This window comes from Morone saxatilis, unplaced genomic scaffold (assembly GCF_004916995.1).
Source record: "Morone saxatilis isolate NCDOM2014 unplaced genomic scaffold, NCSU_SB_2.0 Contig16, whole genome shotgun sequence".
NCBI lineage: Eukaryota > Metazoa > Chordata > Actinopteri > Moronidae > Morone > Morone saxatilis.
The window spans coordinates 20,474,855-20,495,349 of NW_023339718.1; the positions used below are offsets into that span (position 1 = coordinate 20,474,855).

General features: G+C 40.8%; 1 protein-coding gene across 1 annotated transcript in view; it reads right to left on the minus strand.

Moving 5' to 3' along the window:
* Positions 1-879: 879 nt before the first annotated feature.
* Positions 880-20,495, minus strand: part of fras1 (Fraser extracellular matrix complex subunit 1) — a gene marked incomplete in the record, with an annotated part of 218,544 nt that continues 198,928 nt past the window's right edge. The window contains 25 exon segments of the mRNA XM_035658439.1: positions 880-3,005; positions 3,826-3,972; positions 4,856-5,061; positions 5,202-5,368; positions 5,515-5,631; positions 6,191-6,350; positions 6,596-6,703; positions 7,035-7,185; positions 7,848-8,062; positions 8,582-8,742; positions 8,843-9,075; positions 9,203-9,478; positions 9,647-9,834; positions 9,948-10,148; positions 10,687-10,843; positions 10,943-11,148; positions 11,337-11,484; positions 11,672-11,832; positions 12,835-13,179; positions 13,961-14,207; positions 14,652-14,820; positions 15,020-15,179; positions 16,860-17,010; positions 18,233-18,346; positions 19,834-20,061. Of these exon segments, the coding sequence (XP_035514332.1) occupies positions 2,424-3,005; positions 3,826-3,972; positions 4,856-5,061; positions 5,202-5,368; positions 5,515-5,631; positions 6,191-6,350; positions 6,596-6,703; positions 7,035-7,185; positions 7,848-8,062; positions 8,582-8,742; positions 8,843-9,075; positions 9,203-9,478; positions 9,647-9,834; positions 9,948-10,148; positions 10,687-10,843; positions 10,943-11,148; positions 11,337-11,484; positions 11,672-11,832; positions 12,835-13,179; positions 13,961-14,207; positions 14,652-14,820; positions 15,020-15,179; positions 16,860-17,010; positions 18,233-18,346; positions 19,834-20,061 (4,998 nt within the window).

The window sequence follows — 20,495 nt, forward strand, 5'->3', positions numbered from 1 at the left end:
GACCACGCCCATTCTGTGCAGGCAGGTGCTGCCTTCAGGGACGGCTCGTTTATTTCACATAATGTAGAAGGCCTGCTTCTGATATAAAGAGAAACTATATAATTTCTTATTATCTGTTGCCCCATCCAGTTTTACATCACCCATCAGATTTATATGGCTTTCTTCTGTTTTAAAGGTATGGGGCATTTTTTCATCTTTTTATTTTTACTTGTTCTGTTTCATGAACTTGTTGCTTCAACTGGTCATGCGTTTTGTAAACTTTATGATCATTTCTAGTGGCATGTTTTCTGACCAGTCCAACATGTTGGTCCAGACTGAAATGTCTCATTGGATAGATTCCTGACATTTACTCACCACTGTGTATCTTTGATGTCTGACACACAAGTCAAGTGCGTTTCCACCCTCATAAAAGAGTTGCAAAGCCAATTCTTTTTCGTATTTTAAATTGTTTGCATCCATATTTACTAGTTTGCAGTCTTTGTGCATCCATCAACCTCAGCTGCACTTGCAGTGCAAATTAGCAGATGTTAATGCTAACCCACTAAACTAAGATGGTCAACCTAGTGAACATTACACCTGCTTAACATCAACATGGTAGCATTGTCTTTGTGAGCTTGTTATCATCCATGCATTAGCTCATATCACTACCTCAAAGTGGTGCTCACTGTTATTGTATTGTCAAGTGTCAACTTTCTCTGTTCCAGAACATCCCATCCCATTTAGATTAGCAACACTAGGAAATGCCACAAACACTGACACTCCACATGCACATCACATGTACAAAAATGTTAAAATATTTGTAAAAATTCTTATCTTACAATCTTATTTAATACATTAACTGAAAAGAATCAAAAATAATAAACATGAAATACGGAACAATTGTGGGTTTCAGCATTTTTTATTACTAAAAAGGCACCAAATACAGGCATCATGTTGATAGCATTGTAGGTATTTTTCACAAAATGATAGCACCAAAAATATATTGTTATTTCCCATAATTTCCTGTTCCCGTGTTGTTTTGATAGGCACAGAGTTGAAAAACAGGAGTTGGGATCGGAGAGACAAATGGAGAGAAACATGTCAACATCTCACGAGAAAAAATTGTTTTCTTTTACAGTGCTCTCCAACCAGTGTCATACACTTATTACAAAAAATTACAGTAACTTTAACATCATAGGTACATCAGTAGCTGAGCGTAACATAATACATCATAAGAGGGTAACATAATAATACATAAATGAGAAAAAAAAGAAAATTGAGCGAGATGTGAGTCCGTGTAAATAAAAGTGATGGATTTTGTGTCTTTGGGTGGAAAGAAGGCAGGTAGACACACATCTCTTAAAAATACATCATTTAAAAAATGATTATTTTCGTTAGAACAGTAGTAAGGCTAATGCACTCAGTCATGTGGACGGGATCGAAACCTTTGTTGTCCAAACGGTGGTGTCTGGTTTATTACAATCACATGGAAATTTTCTTACTCTTGAAAAAGAAAAAAAAACACTTTGGATGATTAGTTTTGAAATTCATGAGGAAAAATACTGCATGGCACTTAATATTGGCAGCTGTGTGTACAGTACAAACAAAAAAATATGTTTTTGTGTTGAAACAAGAATAATTATCTGTTTGTTCAACTTGACAGTACAAATGTCTCTAAGTAAGGCTTGAAATACACATTTTTTTAAAATGCAAATAAAGTTCCTGCTCATGAGGGAAGGATTAACAAAAGCTATGGCATAATTGCACTTGAATAGGTATCATTCATTTTTGTTATTATTTACACTCTGCACTCATTCGCCCTTGAGCGATAGCAGCACACTCTATGTGCTTAATACTTTCACAGCAGTCAGAAGCAGCTGTAGCCGGTGTACAAGTCACTCCACAGGAAAATTCAACTTTGTTCTGTTTAATCAGAGTTTTTTGAGTTAATTTATCAGCAGAAACAGTGAATGATAAAGATATATGCAGAAAAGGAGGACTTCTACACTGGCTACCACTCTATAGTAGTGGCATTTAGTAGCAGTGAAATGACTCAATGCAGCAGAGAAGTGTTTTTGTCAAACAATCACCAGTGTCTGAGCTACCAGTCACCATCTTGGTGCTAAAAAGGACGTAAATGTCAAGTTAAACAGTAATGAAATGGACAGCAGTTTCAGATAGAGTTTGGATGATCAGATGCAGATGTTTTGGCGGTTTCACGCAGCTGAGTGGTTTTGTGGATTCCTGAGGTAGCCCAGTTGCAAAATGATTAAAACTCTGCGTAGCTTTCTGCACGTCTCACTCTTCCCTTTTTCAAAGTGGTATAAAAATACATTAACAAACATCTCGTTCCTTAAGTACAAACTTTCTTTTAGAAAATACCTTTTTTTCCGTACTACTCCTCCTCTCCATCTCCTCCTCTCCTACTCTTCCTCACCAGTGTTTCAGACCTCAGTGCCGTCATTGAGGTTGTTGTGGAGTTTGACCTCCAGGTTGACCTGTTTGACCTTGGCCTTGCCGTTGGGCTCCTGGTTGCGGTTGAGGATGTTGACGTTCCTCACGGTGCAGTGTTTGGTGCTGAAGTTCTTCTCCACACACTTGTCCATGCACACCTCCACCTTGGTGTTGAGCGGATACTCCTCGTACACTTTCTGAGCCTTCTTGCTCTTCTTCTTGGCCGACCGTCGGCAGCGGCGGAACAGGAAGCAGGAGGCCAGCAGGACCAGGACCAGAAGGGTCACGGCGGCCACTCCCCCGCCCACTGAACTGCCCACGTGGGCGTTAAAGGTGGCAGAGGGCCCGGCCTCCAGACGGAGCGACTTCATGTTGGTACCGTTCTTCACCTGGTCGCCCTCGTTGTCATAGATCAGTGACTCGTCCAGCGTCAGGCGCCCGCTGCGATCCACCAGGTCACGCTTAGGGCGGCTCAGCTCATACGTCACCGAGCGCTGAATCCTGGGACTGGACCGCGACTCTGGGCTGATCACGTATATCACCTGCAGGTACCACTGGTGACCCGCCTCCACCTGTCAATCAACAAAGAGAAAGAAGGAAGGCGTTAGCTACTGTACTGAATGAAAGTGCCCTTTATTTCTGGAACCAGGATTCAACTGAATTCTACTTTTAAAAATCACATGATAAAGACTTTTTGTTTTGACATCTAACTGCCTGTTAAATTACTAGAACAACATTAGATATATTAGATAGTACTCCATAGCATTGCACTCCTAGTATACTGTCAGACTCAGTATAATAATACAAATCGATGCATTAAATCAGACAAAAAAGGGCGCCTAGTTTACCCACAATGCAATTAGACTGCTGACAGTTCCATTCAGAGATTCTGTGTTATGCTAGTAGCAACTTATGTAGCCTTGAGCTGCTGGCCTTCAGCAGAGATGGGGACCATTCATTTTCTTGTAGTCTTCCAACCCAGCTGATGCTGACTCAAACACTTTGGGACATTTATGATTACTTTTATATCTGAATCAGACTTGTCTCATTTGCTTGTCTGACTGCCACCAATGACTTTTAATTAGGTAACATTTTTATGCCATCAGCAATATCTCTGATTGGTGGAATCTCATAGAAGATAGTGGGAAGTTAGTGATAAAAGAAGCTAAATATTTCTCAAGAATTAAGCTAAAATCTGCTATTTCAAAGTGTGTGAGCTTTTAGCAGTTTAATTCCCTATGAAAAATACATCTATATGGAACTGAATTCAGGAAGCAAATGTTTAGAGCTACGTCCATCAAATCACTCAGGGGGTGAACAAGACCAAATATCTCACAACATCAACACTGTAATAATATATGACACAGATGAAATGCAGGTGGTTCTACACACCTTGTAGAGAGCATCAACCTTCATTGTAAAGCCATCAACACCCGGCATGGCTGTCATGGACTGCAGATCTGGGATGTCTGAGGCTAAGTGAGCCTCGAAGGGAACATCGTGGAAAAATTTGTCACATACGTCAGGTTGTTTACGATCCTGGAAAAGAAAATAATCAGAGCACTTTAAATTAAACTTATGTTCCCAAGAAAGCCACGTTGATTCTGTTTCCATAAGTAGGGAGTTACAAATGATTTTGAAGTTCAACCAATGGCTGTACATTCAAGACATTGTGTGACATTTGAGAAAGAATTGCCTGCAATACAGTGTAGATGCAGGACATATGCATTAAAGTACAGTTCCTCAGCTGCTGACACAGTGCAGTATTTCTGCTACACATAATAATGGTTTGTTAACGACAATTTACATGGTGAAGAATGTCAGTGATTTAAATAAACCACAGGCTTTGAATATCTCCGAAGAAACCTGGTCCCATCCCACTGAGAAGTGGGACGGGTCAGACTGGTGTGGCAGTTAAAAAAAAGGAAGATCTATATGTGTTTGCGTGTTTGTGTGTGCATTAGCCTGCTGTGTACAGGCATAACATTTGATCATATTTTGTAACATGTCTGTCCATTTTAAAATAAATAAACTATTTGTATTTTTGCTGTTTCCTTTTAATACTCTTAATAACTGCACATCTGCTGTGTCCATTTCACATTCCAGCAGGGAGCGAGAACAGTTTTTCTGTTCAGACCCAGAGCAACACACAAACTGTTTTTATTATATTCATGAGAACCATTTTAGTTGTTAAGTAATTAAGTTTTATCCTTCTTTTTCCCAGCCTTTACTTGTTTAAACAGACCTTCAGATAATGAGCAGGTTTCGCATAATAGCTAGAGCGAGAACACTGGTTCTTGGGTGGCTAATTGGTAACAGTCTGAATCCTTAAAATGTTTGTATTTAATATTTAATAATGACCTTGGTAATATTTCCCCCCAGGTAGGTATTCATAACATGCATTTTGAATAAATATTTGTACCAGCAGTAGGAAGCGATGTTTGAGGTGCTTGTTGGGCTGGATGCAGCCGTACTGTGGCCCCTCGTTGTACAGCGTCCCTGTGGGATCAAAAAAGGGAACATATCCGTCCCTTCCGGTGCAGAGGTAAACCTTCTCCAGCTGCAGTTTGTAGGCTGCGTTCAGGTTCTGCTCGGGGTTCCACAACACCCTTCCATACAGAGTCTGACCTGCAGGGGGCAGCAGAGGAAAAGGTTTTATTTTATTTGTACATGTGCATAAAAATGTTTAGAGTTTCAAGTAAAGATATCCATATATATTTATAAAAGGCTGTCTTAAGAATGTTAACTCTGTTTATCTCCTGTCATACCCATTGAGAACGCTCCCTTGTAGTCCATCTCAGCCATAGAGACATCAGTGGTGGCGGGGTCCATCATGAACACCTTCTCGTTGTTACACAGCTGGAACTCCGTGTTTAGGGAATAAACAACAGGAACAGGCCGGTTGGTCTGCTGGAAGGCGATCGGCACTAGAAACCTGTAGGAGAACAACAAGACAATTCAGGATTGAAGTGACCTGATATACTTTCATTGGTTGCCCTGTTCCCACAATGCACCAGGCTCCCTTAAAATATGTCATTAATCAGACCAAGGCAGTTTGGACTTGGACTAGCAGTGACGTACTTCTCTGGAGCGTGAGCGGTACAGGACAGAGGTTTGTCGCCGGGATCAATCCATGGCTGAGTGGGCTGGACAGTGCATGGGATCAAGAAGACGGTGTACTCTCCAGAGTAGTCCTTCCTGTTGAAGGATACACATCAAGACAATGCAAAAAGATTATTACTGAGCCACAGTGAGGTACCCCGAAAAACCAAAGGGTTGATCTAGGATTCTTCTGAAATCCAGAAGGTAAAAAGGCAAACAAATCATTTGAGGATTTCCACAGGACAGTTTTGGACCTTCTGAGGCTCCCTGCAGCAAACATGACATCAACCTCCAACTAACATCTTCTTATGTTGTTTAAATTATTATTATTATTATTTGAATACTCTAATCCTCAGCTTGATGACATTGCATTTTGAAAAAAAACATTAAATATATCTTCTAATTATTTTCTGCAAAAGCGTTTTCCTAAATCTAAAAGCAGCTTTGCAGTAAAAATGTTGTTACATGAAATCTGTTGTTTGCTTGTTTCTATCTTGTGTATCTTGAGCAAAGGATCAACATTTACTAAAAAACGATCCAATATCAATATTCCCACCCAGCTGTAAAATGTAATTTTGATGTAAAACCTTCAGCCAACATGAATGATAGTCTTCCTTCTCTCCCTCTGATTATGGCTGTGAATGAACTGACTGACCTGCTGTAAGAGCTGGTGGCCCTCCACAGCTGGTACGGTGAGTCAAAGGTTTGAGCGCTCCAGAGCAGCTGAATGTCAAACTCGATGCCTCCGAGGTGGTCAGGAGCCATCAGGTGGGACTTGTGGCCTGGCAGAGTGTGATGTTCAAGGACAAACTGACCTGGAAGAAGGACAAATGGAAGAAAAATTAGACAGAGAAATTTGTTTTTTGCTTTGAAGTGGAAGCGGACATCTTTTTTTAAACCTAAAGACCTTTTGTTCCTCTTCCATCTCATAGTCCACAACAAAAACAACAGGTATTGTTGTATTAGTATAAGACAACTTTCTAAAGTTAAACCAATGGCATATAGACACTTTTCCTGGACCCTAACATTTGAAATGTTGTGGTGGATGTTGTGAACTGACCTCTGAATTTTGCGTGGGTTTTGAACTCAATCACCAGTCGTCCGTCTTCTCTGATGTAGATCCTGATGATCTGCAGTCTGGCTGAGAGGACGCTGTCAGTCTGGATACCTGCAGACATAAAACACCAGCCATGAGGGTCAGAGGTCAGATCAAGATTATAGCAGAAATGCAACACTCAATCAGACATTTGTATGTATAAACATAATGTAATTGTATAAATATTGAAATCCCACGTCATATGTATGTGTGCTGAACCCTCAGTTTTTATGATAACTATCAAAAGAAATGAGCTTTTAAAAGCTGCAATAAATAGTCACTTGTTTACTTGTATGTAGACTCTTTGTTTTGTAGTACACAGATTTGATTAAACTGAATACTATGATTTGCTTATAAAGAGATAGACTCAGTTTATTAGGTCTCTGATGGATTTAGTCCTTACCTGTCCTCCAGAGCACGGTGTCGTAGAAAAAGGAGAACTCCATCTCAGTGTGATGCTCCAGAGAGGCCCAGCCTCTCGGTGCTGTCACGTAGATGTAAGACACGTAGAGAGGAACCTGCACCGTCAGGAAGGACTGTGCCGAGTCCCGAACCTGGAAGAACAACAGCATGCTTTAATGTTATCTCTCTATCTGCAGGCTGAGACCCCTCAGAGGGCCATATCAGGATTTGAGCAACTGCTGTGAATACTTTTTAGCACTCAGTCATGCTCTATGATTGATAGTCATAGATTAAAATTAAAAAAAAATTCTCCAATTTTATCTACCAAGAATGTTACACCCTATGTAAAATTTTTAAAAATCAAGGGAAACTGGAATTCTGTGAGCATTGGCTCGCATTGGCCTTAAGCTAAATAACATCTGATTAAGCTTGACAGTCCTTCTTGACCTTAGAGACAGCATTTGACAGAACAATCAATATACAATCCACTCAAGGTCTGCTTGTTCTGGAGCTTTTGCTACTTTATGTCATTTATTGTTTCCAGGGTCAAGAGTGGACTGTCCACACAATAAGTAAATAATAAGGTTTGAACATCTACTTTTCTATGACAACTGAAAAAAACAACTGACGATGAAGAAATTATATGGTCAAGAAGCCCAGAACAAGTGAGTATTGAACCTAGGTTCTAGTCAAGATATTTGCTACATGGTTTAGTAGTTATAATTGATCATTTTGGCCAATAACTATTGGTAAACTGCAGTGAGGCAAAGATTTTCTTCATGACTCATGTCTAGCCATCGTCTGTCTTTTGCACCTGGAAATCGGCGGTGACGGAACCCCCGCAGACGTCGATGAGCTCGGTCATGTCGTAGTAGGCGTCAAAGGTCCAGATGCAGCTCTTGAGGTTGAGGTGCTTGTAGAGCTGGATGCTCTTGGCCTCCCGCACGTTGGGGTTGAACTGGTAGGGGCGGTCATAACCCGGCCCCAGAGAGATGCTGTCATAAGATACATCGTCCAGGAAACCTGTCTCTGTGGGAGAATGTCATCACAGTTTGCATTAGCTGAAACAGATCTAAAAAATCTTAATGCCATGGTCACAGAGGATAATATTTTCTGATTTAAAAACATTTGGTAAAAGTTTAAGGTTAATCCATTGCACAATTTATATTACATATGGTATGCCTGGTGTTCATGCACAGAAAATAACAGATTCTAAGGAGAAAACTGTTCTTTACGTTTTATTTGTTCCATATTTTCATCTACCAGGACACCTTGCATGTATCATCACCTACATAAATCCTGGCTTTAACTAGGAAAGAGAACATCTGGCTGCCAGTGTTGTAGAAAATGGAGGAATTACAGAATACTCCACTGTTGTGAATATTAGATGAATGCTATAAATGTAAAATGTCATCTAAATTATATTGCTTAATATCCTGCAGGTGTTTCAGCTCTCAGGGGGAACTTAATGTTCCCAGGAGGGATTTGTGTGTGTGTGTGTGTGTGTGTGTGTGTGTGTTTATGAGATTGTGTTGTTATGTGACTGACCGGAGACACCCTGCAGGTCTTTGAGGGTAACCAGGTTGGAGCAGACGTGCTGCTGTCTATAGATGGACTCTGACAGCAGGAAGTGCAGGTTGTGCAGCGGCATGGTGGACACCAGTGGGAGCATGCCGTCCTGATGGGGGATCTGCACTGAGATATGGATTCTAAACAAGGACATAGAGAACAGAAAATAAATTACATTAACAAACACTATATAGGTTTTATCCAATTTAAAAAAGCCATCACCTGCCTTTCCATACTCACCGGTTGGGGTGCTCCTTGTGCTTGACGTCCAGGTATTTGAGTGTGGCGATGAAGGACTGAGCCTGGAAGCCTCTGGCGGTTCCCGTGGTAACAGGCGTGTGGCAGATGGAGCCCTCTGTGCCAATGGTGGCGATGTTGCTCCTCAGCGGTGTTCCAAGGTGACCTGCCTTATCCCTAGCTTGAGCAACGCAGCGGACATGGAAGCGACGGCTGAAATAAATACTGTCCAGGACCTGCAAGAGACAGCAGAGGAACGGGGTATTTGATATGTTTCACCAGGTTTTTTTTCACATTTTGTAGGTGATGTTTTGGCACCGATCACCTCGACTTCATCTATTCCTTTTAGAAATCCTAACTCACCATATGGTTGACGCTAGTATACGGGGTGGTGTCTGTGACTGTTTCAAAGGGGGACCGGGCACCGCTGGTGTCGGTGGGGGCCGCGACTTCCCAGGAGAAGTGAACTTGGGTCTGGTTGATGCCCGCCTCCTCACAGCGCTCCTTCATCACAGAGTACTTGGGGTAATGAGGGTCACAGGGGGTGACGCATACAAGAGGGTAACCTGGAGAGGGCGTCTTCTTACTGCCTTCCTTGGTCACCTCTTGGACGTGATCATAGTCAGCGAGAGAGACCACCTGAGGAGGAAGGAGGATGGGTAACGATGAGGTTGGTAGAACATTAACACTACACAAGATGAGATTCCTGCTGAGGAACTAAGAGGCATTTGGGGTCAAATCAGCCACCATATAATATTGATATAATATTGAAAAAGTTAGATTAACAATCCTTGTAACATTTCTTACAATAGGTGTGGCAGGGAGGATGAGACTGCCTGAGGCCTCCTGGTCCAAAATGGTCACCGTTGCCATAGTGATCTCCCCGAGCACCGCCTCCACAGGGTCGTCAGGGCCAAGGACTAATGACAAGGACTCGTGCCACTCCCTGTCCTCATTGGACAGAATCTCAACTTTGAACAGGATGTGGTCCATCCCTACAAAGTGAAGCAAAGGGAGATGTTTAAGCCATATTTAAGCTTTTCTCTGCCATCCATTCTATGTTTGAACTTTCAAACATACAAAAAATATATTGAAAGCTGTAACTGACCAGGGGTGAATTTAAGCACTCGGCTCTTGGGATTGTAGTCCACTCCAGACTGGGCTGATCCATCTCGGGTGCTGCAGCGGATCTTGGAGGTCCGGTCCAGATCCCCCCTACGTATCACCTTGATGTTAAGCACCTCGATGCCATCTGGACCGGGAGGCTCCCTTACTTGGTAGGACGCCTGCTCAAACTCAATGGTGGGTGCTACAGGAACAGGAGAAGACTTATCTGTCATTGACTGTATATAAGAATTTGCTAATTAGGAAACACAGTTGCCAGCATATTAGGTACACCTAGATAGTCCTGCAATAAAGCCTCCCTTCGTGAATGCTAAAATGAATAAACGTTTTTGTTGAAACTGTAGTTTGTGGTACTTTTAAATTGTAGGGTGGATAAGTTTGCTACCAGACACAAATTGCCATTAAGAAAAATAATAGGTATGTGCACAGGGATTTAACTAAATACTGTTTACCACATTAAAATGAAAAAATAATTTATATTTATATTACAGAAAACTACATTTCCGTAGAGTCCTAAATTAAAAGGGGTTAGGGAGGAACCTGCATCTTGTCTTACAGTGAACAAAATAATATATAAGTAAGTAAGTTACCGTAGTAAGTTTAAGAAGTAAAAAAAAATGTATTGATCAGAATAGAATGAATATGTGAGCCAAAGACAAAACTGAGGTGACTACGTCTGTCCACCAGTTTGCTGTATGTGAATTCTAAAGGCTTCTGCTTACCATCTTCATCATTGGTGATGGTGATGGTGACAATGTCGCTAGTGCCCACCATGGCCCCACTCCAGTGGTCACCCAGTGGTGTCCCAAGGTGCACCTGGAACTCCTCTTCGGGCTCAAATACAGAGTCATCATTGACATGAACCGTGCAGTTTTTCACCTGATAAACAAACAAAAGGTTTTTTTATTGGGCAGGTGAGATACAAACAGACTAACTGACTTCATCTACTTTAGGTAAACATCTTAGACTAAATTCTACCTTCTCTCCTTTGAGGAAAGTGATGCGCGACTCGTCTGTATTCCTCCTCTCCTCGAAGTCATCCATCACCATGGCTGACATGGTCCGAGTGAAACAACGCACTGATGACTTGAAGGAGAGGTCACCTGTGCGGAAGATGGGGATGTGGAGGACACGGTCTTTCTCCTTCACAGTGTAGACGCTCTTCTCAAACTGCATGCTGGGAACTGAGAGGGGGGATGATGGTTGTGAGACAGCTGATTCCAAATTTGAAAAACTTAGCATTTTATGTAATTGAGATATCAATAGTATATGAGTATATGTGATCTGAGAAGCCTAACATGAAAAAAAAATAAATGCATATTTGATTTTAAGTGAATGCTTTAAAGTTTGTGACTTTCTTGTGTGTACGTACTGTCCTGGAAGGTGTCAGTGATGACGACGTTTGCTTCGTAGGGCTCTTGGAGGACAGCACCCTGAGGAGAACTGAGGAACACCACAAAAGACTCAGATCCTTCAATGGACGGGTTCTGGATGTCATCCATGATGGTTAAACTGCAGGTCTGTAAAGAATTACATAAATAACAGTCATGTTACTTATTACTTACTTACTTACTAGGCTTCTTTGTTTCCATTCCAGTCCAGCTGCCTTTGACTTAAAACATTTAGATATCTATGTAAAGACTACACACACCAAGAACTACACTAAATGTGTTTTTTTTGCTGCAGGTGAAAAGTGGCTGTCCTTACCTCCTCAGTTTTACCAGGTTTGAACTCCACCTTCTTGGAGCTGGGGATGTAGTCGACCCCCGGGCTGGCCGAGGGGGGGTCTGAAGGACGGGTGGCACACCACACAGAGGTCACAGACGACAGGTCACTGCCATGGCGCAGCACTGGTATTTCAATTGTGCCTGGAGTGTGGAGATGAGAATGTAATACTGGTTTAGAAAAGATGGATGGAATCAGGATTTCTGTATCATAAAACTACAGATGTATCCATGGGAATTTTTGTTAAGGCAAACAGATGACAATGAGGTCAGATATTGGGTGACCTTCAATAGCCCTGCTTTACAAGGTCTGCTTTGGTCTGCAAATTTAAAGTAATTTAAGTCATGAACTAATAGCAACAAAATAAATTGACAGAGAAAATTAATTTTGCAGCTAATTTTGCTGAGACTAATTAATGCTAGCTGTTCCGTGCTGCATGGTTGATGCCTTTATCCAAGATTAAAGCAATGTCAGAGTATTCAAAAAAAAGAGAGAGACAGGGACAGAAAGAAAGCAGAAGAGGCAGAGAGATGAGCACGTCTATTAACATGAATCTTTCTACCGAGTAACATATGATATTAGCCTTCAAGTTGTTGCTCAAGTGATTCTAAAGAATTACATGTAGCAACACACTGACCTAAAAGCAGTACCCTGTTGTGCTAATTATTACAAGAAGAACTATCAATCCTGTGTTTCCCATGTTTTCTGTTCCAAGATACATGAAAAGACTAAATGTATAGACTAACTGACAAAAAAAGATGATAATAATCTTTTTTTCTACAAATGAGATGTGTACATATTCAGGGGGTATGCTTACATTCTGTTTCATGTGTAGTCATTTTGTAAAGAGATTTAGGAAGAGGGTAGGGGGTCCACAGACACTGGCACTACTGGCAAGAAATGAATAGTACACCCGTGGATGTAGCCATTATAAAATTTTCCAAAGATAATTTCTAACTCTCCTTGGCACCTTTCTAATTTCCCCATGGACATCATTAAAGTTTCACATTTGTCTCAGTGTATCACCATGCTGTGGCTTTAGAAAACAGAGCGTAACCTAAAATTCTCTTGGTGTAAATGTAATTCTATGAAAAGGCTGAAAAAAAAGAGAGAATCACACAACTACTCTGTGTACAGGTACACACCGGCATCTTCACTGAAAGTAAAGGTGGCGTTCCCTAGAGAAACAGTGGATGCATCATTGGGTCCATCGATGACGACCTTGGCCACCATCACGTCCCCCATGCGAGCGTTATCCGAAGCATCTGACAGCACCAGCTCAAACTCCTCAGACAGCTCGTACTCGCTGTCGTCGATGAGCTTAACGTCACAGGTGGACATACTGATGCCGGGGCCGAAGATGACACGGTTGTCATTGCTCATGCCGCGGCTCTTGTAGTCAGAGCCGGACTCCAGAGCGTGGAGGCTGCTGCCCTGAGCCGACTTGGCCACGGTGTAGCAGAGAGCAGACACGGTGCTGGAGGTGTCACCTGAGTGGAAATGAGACAAGAGAAGGGGGGGTCACTGCTGGTCATATGTATTTTGATAGTCAAACATGAGAGTAGCTTGGTGAATCTTTGTTTTGTTTGGGGGTTTTGTTCACTTTATTAACTGTAGACAGGTTTGCTTGGACTTATGTGGCACCATGAAAGTTTGGTTGGTATCTATTGTGCTCCATGCTGTCTTTAGCATGTTTATTTGAAACATTCCAGCTAAAAAAAACCCAAACGAAACTGGAACCAAATAATATTTAGTGCTTGATAAGTGATTGAACAAATAAAACAATGATTCCTGACTTAGCATTTGGCATCTGACCTTGAAAGATGACCTGCTTTTACACTCTCCCTGCTGTACATTCATTGTGTTGCTGTATAACTTGATAATTCTTTAACCTTGTGAACAATGACATGATTTATCTTTACAAACTGATATTTTATGGCCAAGTATGCCAAGTCAAGATCACAAAGATACCAAAAAAATTGGAACTAGACAAGTAAATGAATACAAAATCATGCACAAAATCTCTCAATTTTAAATTTAAAATCCTCAAATATTCATACGGGAACAAAGGCGCACTCATTATGCATCATATGGCCTTTACAAAGTGTTGCAACAACATACTGTCTATGCAAATATGTCAAAAATATAATATATATATGTATAAGAAACGTAATAGGCCTAATAATAGTCCCTTCAGTTTAAATTAAAAGGGGGGAATTACATAGAGGTGATGTTAGAAACCCCCATTGCAGTTTGTAAGGTGTGCTTTACCTTTTCTCTCGATGGGTGCGTGGATGAAGCCCGTGCTCTCGTTGACGTGGTAGGTCTTCTTATCAAACTGCAGAGTTGGTTCGTCCTCAGTATCGTTGATGTTGACGATGGCACGCGTGTTTCCACCCAACAGCGCATACACAGGCATGCTCAGCTCCACGTGGAAGTTCTCCCTTCCCTCAAACACTTTGTCATCATTAATGACTATGGTGCACACCTTGGTGTCCTCGCGCTCATCAAACTGTACCTGTTAATTAACGGGACAATACAGTGTTTGCCAGTATGTATGTTTGTTTAAAATTGGATGTAAAATCTAATGATGCTTGAGGACATATAATAGGAAGCACATATTCTTTACAAGATCAGTGCAGTGTCAAAACAAGGTGGCACAAATATACCCAATCTAGTGGGGAGGAACATTTAAAAGAGATAGAAGCCATGGTGTCTTAATCAAGAGTAAAACTTCAAACAAAACTTTTAAAACTGGAAAAATGAAAAAAAGAAAAAAGAAAAAAAAGCTTTACAAAACAAAAGTTGCACAGAATGAAGGATCATTGTTTTCTAAGGCCAATATAAAGTCAAAGTAGGTAGAAGAGTTAGACTGAAGCTCAGACAGTTTGTTGTTTTGAAATATCCTGAACAACAATGGAAATAGAATGACAATAATTTGACATTAGTAAAGCACGGTTACCTGTCCAGCATATTCCACATAGTCCTGCTGGCCTGGACGGGATCCGACACTGCTGGTGGAGGTGGCGCTGCCCTGTTCAGTGCGGCAGAGCACAATGGCGTACTGGTTGAGGTTACCTGTTCGCTTTACCGTCACGGCCACCGTGCCTGCCTTCTCACTCACATTGTAGCTGTGGGAGCATGACAGGAAGTGAGAACTTATTTTACTTGCTTTTTTAACAAAGAAAAGCAAGGATTCTGGACAGGAACTGGTATGACCTTTCCAAAAACATTTGAAAAAATGCAAATTGGTACATTTATGACACTTCGGGAAATTTACAAGGCCTTTACAAAGTTGTTTTTTGTAAATGCCTCACACATAATACAGACCTTTTGTGCTCAAAGCTGATGAGTGACCACTGGATGTGGAAGACATTGTCGCTGACCACATTTGGTTTGCTGTCTTTGACCAGGAACTTGAAGTTGTCCATGGTTTCCTGAACGTTCTCCTGATGCAGCACGTAGCGGAGCAGACCCAGATTGATATCAGCTACAAAGGAAGAAGGCCAGATCAATAAAGATCAAGCACTGTATTCCTTAATTTCACTGATTCAATTATTGTTTCTTTTCATCTCTTACACTCTTTTCAGGGGGTTGGAGTCTGTCATACATCACGCATTGTGTAAAAAGAGCTGTTGTTGGTCAATTGTTTATTGCAGAAAAATATGTTTCTGCTATAAAAATAATGTTTTAAATGTGACAAAAAATGTGACATTGCAGCAGGTAGCCATATAAGACAATTAGGATTTTACCCAGCATGTCACTCTGACCTTACTGTGAGGAGACAACCAAAAAAAAACTGTCCCTACAGGAGCTGAATCTTAATAAAAATCTTTGTGAAGAATGCATTTACTGTGAAATAATGATTTCATAATTTGCAGCCTTCGGGCTTTTTCCATTACTTGTAAGAAAAAAAAAATTGAAAATGAAGATGAAAGTCATCATTGGCTCACAATTTCGGCTCATTTATACCTTCCAGAGGAGGTTGGAGAAAGGAAATACCTTGTAAATGAGGGCTAATAGGCTGAGGGATGAGAGTGCTGGAAAGAAGATCAAATGACCTTTAGGAAGTTCAGAATAAACATTTAATAATAAATACAAAGTGGGGGACAGAAAATAGTACTAAATGGGACCACAAAGGATAAAAAATGTATGCATGACTATCCAGAACAAGAATATTGCGAAACACAGTGCAAGCATATGGCAGAATAAGAAAGCAAATGTTGACAGTTGGGATAATGTTGGCAGACAGTTTATACTAGTAAATCCCTCTCTCAGGGTGAGGGTTGATTTTAATTATTGAATATTTATTATCATCAAAATGATGTTTACATGCTCCAACCTGAGAATGCAACACATCAAAGTGACTGTTTCGAGTTGCTCTCTAGCCTAGAGGATCAACATTTCACAAAAGCATTCTGACATTGATTCCTGGCTGTAGCGTAGAGGTGACGATAAGCAGGCTCACGATGAGAACACTGCTGATTCAAACTGCAAATTGGCTGGGAAATGCGGGGTGGGGGAAACAGGAGGAAAAACACTCCTACGGCTGTTGAGGTGCCTTTGAACAAAACTTTCAGTGACGAAGAGACAGAGGCTGGACATCTAGCAAATCTTTTGTCTCGTCCTTGACCCCTCAACCAGTCTACTTTCTCACTTTGAAGACATGTAAAATGCTGTGGAGTCCTAATCCAAAACTTCACTGTGTTAAGTGACTGTTTAGCTCTACCTTCAGACTGGTGATACCCATAGTAACATGAATTAAAGGGTCACAAAATGATTAAAAGGTTAAGAAAGGAAACAACATCTTTTGAAATACTGAAATAGTTAAATACTGAAAAATCCTTCAAATTAAATAATCTCAAAAGAAAAAAAAACCAGCACTGTGATTAGAGGTCACAAACAGATATGGATGAATTTTAAGGAATCAGAAGCCAAAAGTGTTAGAAACAACTTCTAAAAGGAAAACACAATAGTGATGGTGAAAAGGAGCACCCAGTTAATCTCAGTATATATAAAAAACAGAAACCTTGACATCACCAATGATTGTTCTGAAGCACAATCATGAAGAAAATTTACTGTACTAACAAATAATAAAAACAGCTGTTTAATAAAATGAACTTAATATTTGTGCCAGAAAGAAACAAAGAACTGGATGGAACCTGTTTACCTTGTGTGAAGGTGGTGATGGGGTTGCCAGGTTTCAGCTTGCTCTCCAGGAAGCCATGCTTTGGCTCTGTGGTGATTTCATAAACTAGCTGTCCATCATCTGTGTCTGGGTCCATGGTCAGCAGCTCCTTCTTGGTGATCAGGTTGGTGGCCTGGTGGACATTAAACAGAAATGACTGAAATGTACCTGCAATGTAGCCCCACTTAGACTAAACATTAAAGTTATTACACCACAGACATTATCTATTGTGGAAAGGTTTATGAGTTCATGAGGCCCTTTTTTCTCCCTCATGAACTACTGTTGATGATGGTTGAGTCTCTGGCTTCTGTTCTTGCTCTCATATTGCTGCAGTGATTCTGGATTAATTAACACAAAGACAGTGTGAACTCTGTTTTGTTTGATCTGTGTCATAAGATTAATGCCGATTACGATCCTGGACAATTTGTTTTTCAGTACTCAAATGTGCAGTTAAGATCACAGATTGAGTAGTACACCCATATTTACACCCATCCAGAGCACTTTCTTTGAAGGACATACATGTATACATATATATGTATACTAGATTTATGTTCAAACCATTTATTCTTAAAATGTGAATAATTTATGGGGACACAAACAGGTATTAAGTTTATAAAACTGCCACAGAGAAACACTGATTTTTTTGCATTGTATTGCATTTTAGGACAGTGGAGGACAAATGCATTCAGCATTGTCTTATGAAAAGATATTCATTACAAGCTGCTGCTTAACAGGCTTGTTTCAACTTGGAAATACTTTTTACTGAGGAATTGTTTGTGTGCTATCTTTCCAGCTGTTTGAAGAAAGAGTTTACCACTGTATGCTAATTTTCCTCAGTGATAAAACATCCAAGACTTGATTACCTACAGTGCAAACACAGCACAGACTCAGGAAGAATGAACAAAGTGCCATTTTTACATTGTCTGCCATAGAAACTAGTGCTTGTATAGTGTTGAGGTGATTAAACCAGCAGGGGGAGCAAGTAAATTACACATTGTGAGCAAACAGTGATAGAGCTTCTCTTTGTGCTTCTGTCAGTCACAAAGACACAGTTAATACGTTACTGTGATACAATCTGTCGGCAAGGACACAGAGCTATGTGTGCACAATCAAGTAAGTCTTAAAAATTGCATTTACTCAAGGAGAGCATGCAGAGTATGTAGACTACTCTGCAACAACCCAGCCTACTGCTCATTCATACTTTTTTGTCTGTAAAGCGTCCCATGAATTTGAAAGGGTCCATCATTAGGTCCATTACTTCCTTTACAGCTATTAAATGTTACCATGAAACAGAGCAAAGACTGTAGAGTATGTTTGCAGACATTCATGAAGAAATGATCTTGCAAGAGTAAGACCTTGTTCTCCATGTACTCCAGCCACTGCAGTCCCAGGTTGGTGACAATACGCGGCGTGCCATCGTCAACTGGCAGAATATCGATCTTGAACTTCTGTGGAGCAGCCGTGACGATCTGGAAAAGGTTGAAAATACATTTTTGAAGATGGGGATATGCTATATTTATTTTACCCAAGTTTTGAGTTATTTGTCCCTCAGACTGCTGCCTAAATCCCAATACCCAATGTCCTGGGTGCATTCGATAATGTATAGACATCAGTGTGAACAGACAAAAGTTAGGACCATCTCGTGTTTAGAATTATTCATTTAAACAGGAAGTGGAAAAGTTCTCATGTACTGGATATAGGTTGAATGCCATAGTGGCTAAAAACAATCAACTTTATTCATTTGAAAACAATCAGTTTTATTGATTTGTGCTCCTTCAAGCTGCAATGACAGGCTAAAACACATGAACTACTCCAATATTACTAGTTACTGCGCTGTTTTCGAGGTGCAAGAGGGAATACAGAAAGTGCAACCTGCCATCACAGAGACGCTGTTCAGGTGAACTTTGACATGTGCCATTTGAAGGATGCATTCATCCGAAGGGTGTTATAGGAGCTCATACATTATTTAATAACAGGGCAGCTCCAGTGGGAACAAATTCACCTCAAACACCAGCAGCAGTAAGGCAGCAAAGCGTCTTCTGAGCAGAAGAACATGTGTGATTGTTAAGCCAAATGTCCCCAGGCGATCGAAAGATAATAAGCACAAGCCTGAGAAGTGTGTGTGTGTGATTAGGGATATCAATACCTGGCTGCTGCCATTCAGTTTAATCATGTGGACTATTTGTAGTGACAGGTGGTGGAGGGCGGCTGAGAGGGACGCTAAATTGACAAGCGGAGGAGTCAATTCACCCTGAGGCTTGCTCATAACTACCACCATAAAGCTGACATTAACAACACACACACACACACACACACACACACACACCGATGTTTGAATGTCTATACTTGTGAGGACCCTCATTTAATGCATACTAGACCATTGGTTTCTGATCCAGCTCAGACACTAACCACTGGAGGAATGACAAGATGAGTCTAAGATTATTAGGTAGGAAATAAGAAATTACAAAATTAAGTTCTGCTACTTCTGTATTATTTGATTTTTGTTTTGTTTTGTTTTACCCCTTAAAAATGTCCTCACATTTCAAAAAATATCCTCACTTTCCAAAAATGTCCTACCTTTTCAAAGATGTCCACACTTTTCAAAAATGGCCTCACTGCAAAAATATCCTCAATTTTCAAAAGTGTCACTCAGTCAGGTACTCAGATAGAAGTATAAAAGCACACACGCAAACCACTGATTCACCCCTCCCATCATAAAAAGGGCAGAGCATACACACACAGACATGAGCGCACATGCACACACATTGACGCACACCCATGCGTGCCCTAACTCTGCTAATTCAATCATCCAGCTGGAATAAAAATGTCAGGAAGCTGCCTCATAAACACACACACCAATACACAATCTAACTGGCCTTCCTGCTGTGGTAAAAATGTCAGTGCACACGCGCACACACAGACACACACACACACACACATGCACACACACAGTTACCTCCTTGCTGCCCTCCTCCACCATGAAGAGCAGGTTGGTGCCATCAGCCACAGTGAAGGTGAAGCGGTCCTTGAGTGAGTTGGAGCCATCGTGGTTGTAGCTGATGCGGTTCTGGTAGATGTCGTCCATGGTGAAGCTGCTGGTCTGCCGGTAGTGTTGGCCGTTGCTCGTGCGCTCAATGGTGCCATGTCGAGGAGCCTGGACAACAGTGAAGACAATGGACTCCGCCTGGACAAAGTTATGTTTTAGCAGGAAAAATAGAGGGAGAGGAATGGTGAAAAAAAGAAATTGAAATTTTGAATAAGAGGTTGTTATGGTGAGATTTGGTTTATGGTGTGTTTCATGTTCTATAAATATAGTTTATTATTATTATTATATTGCAACCACACTGTCTATTCTTGAAGAACAGGTAGGTATTTTTTGCTTTTTAGGATAACAGATAGATGCAGACATGGTTGTTAAATTAAGAATTAAAATAAGAAATTGCAATAATCATAAAATAACTCCTGGAGTACACTGTTGCTGGCAGATTGATGGGATTAACAGTGTAAGAGTATCTGATATGCAACAGGAAATGGTCTTTGTAATGTTGTTGCCAGAGAAAATAAAGCTTTAGAGAACAGCCGGCTTTCCAAGCAATAGAGGCCAGCTTACACAGCTTA